Genomic DNA, 7,547 nt, shown 5'->3' with positions numbered 1-7,547 from the left:
CCAGAGTGCGCTCATGCACTCTGTTGCACGAGCTGTCAAATCGAAGAATCGAATCTAATCGAATCAGAATCGCAGTCTACTGTTCACAGAACTACTAGTATTTATCCTATTCCATAAGATAGGTTTTAGTCTCTAAAAGTTCTCTATCCTCATTAATGGGTAAAATGATTAAACACATTATTGCGATACAATTTTACTATAATTAATAATATTTTATTTATTACAACAAAGAGTTTTTAAAACTTAAAACATTTACAACCAAATTAGAGAGTAATTCTATAAGCACCATTTAAAATATCATAATATTTATGATGGAAATTATTTTTAAATAAATAAATGAAAAATAAACTTTTAGATACCTTTTATGTTCTAAAATGCAAATACAAACATAATATTATGTAACTATGAATTTCAATTTAAAATTGAGCAGAAAAATAATACATCATATTAATAAGGCACTTTAGGTACTAGGTAATGATGACTATTATTATTATTAAAACGTATTATTGGACAATTCTATATAGTGCTGTTTAGTTATTTAATGAAGGGTGCTTTAAAGGGGCATTATTGAACAATGTAGTATTTATTACACATTTCAGCTCCGGAAAAGAATCACCTAGTTTTATGAGTAACTTTAAAACTCCAATACGATAGTATTGACATATTAACATTAAATTCATTAACCAGTCGAACGGTAGCTACCCACATTTAGGTCTCATCGCTATAGGCCATGAGCGATGGCTGCCTAAATTTAGGTAGAAGATTTATTTTTAAATTTACGCAAACAACTCAATTATAAAACCTATAAATATGGGCTAATGATGAAATATAGGTGGACTATTTGGCTTTAAAGCACAGTAAGAATTTTATATATTTCAGTATTAATATTCAGAGGTACGAATTTTTGAATGAGCGCTGCCAAATTCAAAACCAAATGACCGGAAATATCGCTTAAGATATATTTTGTAAACACCCCATCTCTTGCGTGGTTAAACAGAAAAGCGTAGACTTTTTAAGTATTGTGGGAGAAAAAGCCTAATAAACTGCAATAGGTATTCATCCCAGACGTTATCCCTGCAATTGAACTTTGCAAACTAAAGAGCAAGAGGATCGTACAAAAGTATAAATTCATTTTCGATTTTAGGCAAAATACGCACATACTGACTTTCACTAAGGCATTCTTTTACTGCCTTCTTTGAATCATTAATATTTTTCTTTATTTTTGAAATTGGCCTTTTAACACCTTTCGCACAATCACAGCGAGATTTATTATAACTACCAAATGTTTTAATTGCTTTCACAAAATCTGTCTCAGATTTTACGCGTTTAATTTTTTTAAGCATCGTTTTTAAAGCCGGCACAAATAAATTGCTTCTATTTTTTAGTCCATCGTTAATCGTCTTGTAAAATTCGAGGAGTTGAGTTTGTTCTTTTTTAGTTAGACTCTGAGGTATGATTTTTGATGATGAATATGAATCAGTTTGGTTATTCAGTTCTTGAAGAAGCGGTGAAGGAGGGGCTTCAGATAAAGATAAATCAAGCTTGGCTTTATTTGGAACTGTTCCTGTCGCTATTTTGTACAACATGTCTTTAAAGTTCTGAGGCACGTCGATGATTTCTGAACTTTCCATCTGGCTTATGACTCCACAAAGATGTTTGCATATTTTTCCCATTCTCCCTTGCTCGCACGAACATATGCAATGCTTCACGTCTACCATGTATTTAATACTATAATCTGATTCACTAGGAACAAAGTAACAACCTCCATCAACTTCACTTTGTATTATAGTGCTAGGATTTATGATTGAAGTAGGAGGTATGTATTTAAACAACAATTTTTTGCTAACCTTTCCTTCAGTAAATTCCAGTAATCTTCTACGAACGTAAGATTCATAATGAACTAGAATAAAATCTACAAGTTGTGTTAAATTGTACTGCCTGATTCTCTGGAGTATACAGTCCTTCATGATTTTAAATGTTATTTCAACATAATTTAATTTGCCGTTTCCCCCGATGGGGATAGTACAACGATATGCCGAAGACCATAAAGTTCTACTAGGCCACAAGTTGTTTACATAAGTGACAAGTTTAGGAACATTAGAATGATATTTAGTAACTAATATTGTATAAATTTCACAGAGATCTTTTTCATTCTGACAGTAAATAAGAGTTTTGACCGCATAGTAGACCTCTTCACGCATGGGTTTTGGTACATTTTGATAGCAATTCAACCATTTCCAGGCAGTTTTAAGTACCCTGCACTGGCATAAGAGCATAACTGATTTAGGCCAGTGAGACCTCAACGGTTGTTGTTCATTTGCTTCATCATCCGACATTAGTACATAGGGATAGGTTTGACTATAAAAAGAGTTGTCTGGGGGAAAGCAATTTTTCAAAGAGTGTAAAGCTGCATTCAGCACCTCCATTCCTTCTCCATCAGTGATGATGCACCCGAGAGGAATGGAACCTGAAGGAGTTGGGGAAACAATAAAGTATATTTTATGTCCTCTCTTATCTGCGCTTCCTGTACTTTCTATTATCGCAACTTGGGAACTATGCGGCAAAAATTTATGTGCTCTCCACATTATTGGACTACAGATGGTCACAAAAACATTATCTCCTATTCGGCCAAATTCAGCTTTTCCATCTTCAATAGTTGCATTATAATTATTAACCAGCTCTTCTATTCCGGGTCGAATGCAGTTAGAATCGTTGACGCCGGAAACACCAAAAGTCTGAGCAAATAAATATTTAACTTGAGAATGAGTCGGTACATAAAAGCCATCTTCGGCCATATCAAAATAGTCATCATCATTATCTAAAAACAGTTCAAGTTTGATACTCTCTAAGGCGGATGAAGGAGTGTGTCCCTTCCGGAATAGGGCGATTATTTTATCTTTTATTTGGTTTCCCAGAGGTCTGAAGCGGAGAACAGCGGCAGTGTTCAGTGGATGGTTGTGCACAAAGTTCAAGTCCACAAAACACGGCCAATCGATCAGCGATGGGTCTGAACATTTGAATCGTTTTGACTTGGAGTTCTTAAGATACCTGTAAACAAAAGATTGCTATTTGAAAAACAGTGATTCGTTATTCAAGATTCTCTAAAACAAAAATATCTATACATGGCCCTCTTTCTTCTAAACATCATGCAATACTTTAAATGTTTCTACCGTTACCAAAAAAATATATATTTTCAACGTGTTTCCATTGTAAAACTCCAGTAAAAATATTATGGCTTAAAAGATATATATATAGGTTGCTACGCTGCTACGACAAAATGCGTTGAAAACATGTGGCGAAATGCGAACAATTTATTACAAAAAACGACAATAAAAATACTTTCACATGAAAAGTAATGCCATCCCTAGTTTTTAACATTCTTCCTTATAGTTTTTACAAAATTTCATACTGAATTTCATCATTTAAAGACAACAGTAGCACTTTATAGCTTGTGAAGGAACGGTCTATTCAGGCCAAGCGGCGAAATCATACTGGCCTAGTAAGCCATGCCCAATTGAGCCTGGTTGAGTTTGTTCGATGTGATGTGCCCAGTTGCCCTAGTGCCATCTCCTCTCCCTTCTTTCCTCCATGGTCCTTACTGTTAAGCGACCAAACTATGTACGTATGACGCCAAGCGTACCCTATCAGATTTCAAGCGATTTGATAGGCTTTGAAAAATTCCAACATTGAAAAATATTAACTCAAAATACACGTTATCATTTTTAGTATGAAAATGAACTTAAAAAAAATATACTGTTACCTATGTAAGTTAGAAGGTGAAAATTCTTCTTTTTTTAATTGACTTGACTTCCTTATTTTCATAAAATGTCAAACTCAAACTAATATTAGATGATATTATTAAAACTGAATAATCATATTTCTTAAAAATCAAGAGATAAAAACCATAGACATTTTCAATGTCACTTACGGACAGTTTAGCAACTAAGAACATATCTTTTGATGCATGTCACAGAATAGTGAAACTGCCCCCCATGACCTTTTTATACTTATATTTACCTCAAATTTACAATCGTCACCGTGATGTATTGTTGTATAACCGTTTTACAGTGAGCATGAAAAATAAACAAATATGTAAATAATTTGGTAACTTTACCTCTTGATGGTAATGATCATATTGGACGGGCAGCCAGTGTGTTTGGAAAGGTAGTGCTTTTTCCTATTTTTTTGATCTTTATATTTGTGATTAACATTATGTTGACATTTCATGGCTATCTTAAACACATTACATCTTCCAGATGCTGGGTATGTTCTCTGTACTCTCCATGTTGTCAGGGTGGATTCACTAAACCTTGCTATCCATTCCTGAATGTAGAAAATAGATAAATAAATACACTATAATTATCTGATGAAATATTCTAAACACGGGGTAGAAGGCACAAGTTTTTAACATTTCAGCATTATTAAAGAGAAAATAATTAGTGGACGAATCTTATGTTTAATGTTTACCAGGGATACCTAACTAGTTGGTTGTTTGAACAGTGGCAACTTACAAAAATACGAATAATAACGTAATCGACTTGGGGTATGATTTTAGATTTTCATAACCAAAAGGATTATCGTGGTTTATTTTTGGGTTACTATGCCATTTTTCGCATCCTCCTTCTTTATACGATTGGAGCGGGCAACACGGTATCTCTCCTAATAATAATAATGGGATAATTTGTTTTTTTTGTCATCTTCTTCTTTCGTATGGTGGTGGGTCAGAGGGGGACATCTAGGTCTGCGAGCCATTCTAAGGCCTCAGGCGTCGCCAAGTGAACCTCATCAATCCCGCCAGGGAATGAATGGAGCGGGCATCCGTTGACCATATGTTTCTTGTCATTTGTATGGAGTTTAGTTATTCAGTAAGAATTTTTCCCCATAAAACACATTAATTTAACTTAAAATCAGTCAAGTAAATACGACCATCAGATGCTTATAGTAATAAGGCCAAATGAACCGCAGTACTAGTTAGTTGGACACATGAAAGTGTATTGTTATAAGCCCTAGGTAGTTAGATGAAAGAATCCATAAGATCAAAAAAAAGGATCATTTGTAATGCACGGTTTTTGTGAAAAATCACCTCAAGTGCGCTGGCATTTGATTTCATTTGACATATATGTACACACATGCTGTAGTAATGTAGTACCTAGTAATTATAAGTAATATTAGGTAATAAAATGTACAATATATCTCTCGAGTAGAATAAAAAACCACGTCAGTCGGAAATATTCATGTGACGAGAGTTTAAAACAACGTTGAAAATATAACCATCTGGTTTACATGAACCTAAATCTACTTATCTTGAAAACTACTTCAATATTTTTCACTCACTAACAGATTATTCTAATTAAGGCAATCCACCTTGATGTGTAACACTAGAAATAGGGCGGAATTACGCACTCCTTATGCAAATGGCGATGAGGTTGAAATTCCCGCCTGTTTTGATTTGCGAAAAAAAAATATCAAAAATTTATGTTTTTTTTTATGAAGTTACTGCAAAAATAATGTTAAAAGGTTTTTTGATCATAATCTTCATGGCAATAATAATCTATTTAAATAAAAATACTAGAAATCTCCAAAAGTTCTTCACGGATTGCTTTGAAATTTTGACACAACATTGCATTTGAATACACATGGGTTTTTATATACCTATTTGTAAGAATTCCAAGCCATTGAGGTATATTGATGGTCTATATTCCTTGCGAAATCAGTGTAAAATTTTGTTCCTGTGAAGGAAGTAGGAAGTGGGGTGTGTTGGCTATCGATGTCGCATGAATCCTTTCGACCGCGAACTTACTCAACGAACAAAGACACTCGCCGCGTCACCGCCTGGAAAATTTGGGTTACGGGAGCGCCAAAAGCGCTCCTTGAATTTTTTAACATTAAAAGGCCAATTTACACAACTACTGATAATGGAAAGCCCTATTTACCGATGAAAGGTTATAATATTGCTTTCCCTATCTTTTGCAGTTTGTTTGTACAATATCTCAGCGTGCTTGTCGGTATTTTGAAGTTATCGCCAGAGACCCGTGCCCGGCGAGTGCTTGTAACCGACTGAAGCCCGTGGTATCTCACAGCGGACAATGAACCGATGTAAGTGGCCCATACTTCGAACGCTAATGTTGACTCTATCTATATACCTCAATAGATAAAACCCTAAAACTCGCACTTAAAAAACGTACTCGGAAAAAAACATTTTTGAAAAAACCCGGGATTTTTCCAACCCTGATTCTGACATTACAATGGTACTTCAGCAGAGATACCAATGAATGAAAAATCAAATAAATTGAGTCAAAAATATCAATAGTCGTACCTTTACATCATCTTCATCGTGTATATGTTTTATGTTAACTGTACACCTAAAGTCAGCCTCATTTTTAAATTGCATTTCTCCAGAAACAACATACTCGTAGCCAAATGGTAAATAACATAATATATTTTCTTCATCAGTGTCGAATGTGGGAGCTGAATCCATACCAAATATCAATAAAATAATACTATCAAGATTACTACGGAAACTTTATATTAAATAGTCCAGACGAAAATTTGTTTGTGTTAAGAAACTAATAATAAATATTATTTAGATTATTCTTTGTTGACATTTCCGGCAAACGTCAAACCAATAAGTCATAGATATAATAATCAAAAAATGTAATTGCCATTGAGTAACTGTATGGAAGAACTAAGGTTGAGTCAACATTTCAGCGTAATAAATTGTGTGGAATAAAACAATGTACTCCGCTATATTCGTTAGTTTCTTTTGATTGTTGGAATCTAACTATCTAAGCAGCTGGAAGCTGGCAAATCAATTTCTTTACAAGGATATTTGTCAATCAGTAAGTGATGTTTACTCAAACTTTTGTATAAAACCCCTTAAAGAATACTCGATTTGGTCGCTTCAACTATTGTGCGTCAGCCGTTGAGTGTTGCGTACAGACTAGAGACGTTCCGACTAGTCGGCGACTAGTCGGTAAAGCCGACTATCCGGCCACTATTGTAGTCGGCGACTAATCGGCAAAGAGCGCCGACTATCCGGCTTCTTACGTTGTATGTATTTCTCAATAATATGAATGCGGGGAACTACATGAAATAAAAACCTTGATTATATATATTTTTTTATTTTATAATCAGTCTTATACATTAAAAAATGTAAAGCAATCTTTCCTTTGATAATCAGTTTTTAAAATTACTTGCTTGTAAAGAAAACATAATTATGACATTTATTGAACAAAATTAGTACCTATCCTAATTAACATAAAAAACAACATAATATCTTCTTATCTTCAATGAACATTTATAAGTATTTCTTATTATTAAAATAAAAAGTAGATTTTTTAAATTAACAAACTCAGTTATATGTATTAAAGCAAGATTGTATGTACAAGATGCACAGTAATATATGTAAATATTAGATATATATATATATATATATATATATATATATATATATATAGGTCCCACAACATTTATTGCGTCCGTGCGTAAATCCGTCTTTGGGCGTCCAGCACTTCTAGTTCTTTTTTTTAGATTGTTTTTGTGAATAT

General features: G+C 33.7%; 1 protein-coding gene across 1 annotated transcript; it reads right to left on the bottom strand.

The window, feature by feature from the left end:
- Nucleotides 1-381: 381 nt before the first annotated feature.
- Nucleotides 382-6,604, bottom strand: LOC149423109 (uncharacterized). Its single transcript, XM_089632861.1, has 3 exons — nt 6,317-6,604; nt 4,115-4,323; nt 382-3,048 (listed from the first exon to the last, which is right to left on the bottom strand). Exons 1-3 carry the CDS (start codon nt 6,476-6,478, stop codon nt 1,095-1,097), a joined length of 2,325 nt encoding a protein of 774 aa, XP_089488987.1. The 5' UTR covers nt 6,479-6,604; the 3' UTR covers nt 382-1,094.
- Between the last annotated feature and the right edge of the window lie 943 nt (nt 6,605-7,547).

Source organism: Hesperophylax consimilis, chromosome 6 (genome assembly GCF_061612785.1).
Source record: "Hesperophylax consimilis isolate HC1 chromosome 6, BYU_Hcon_1.0, whole genome shotgun sequence".
Taxonomy (NCBI): domain Eukaryota; kingdom Metazoa; phylum Arthropoda; class Insecta; order Trichoptera; family Limnephilidae; genus Hesperophylax; species Hesperophylax consimilis.
The sequence above is the reverse complement of the archived record's forward strand: the minus strand, read 5'-3'. Positions and strand labels throughout refer to the sequence as shown.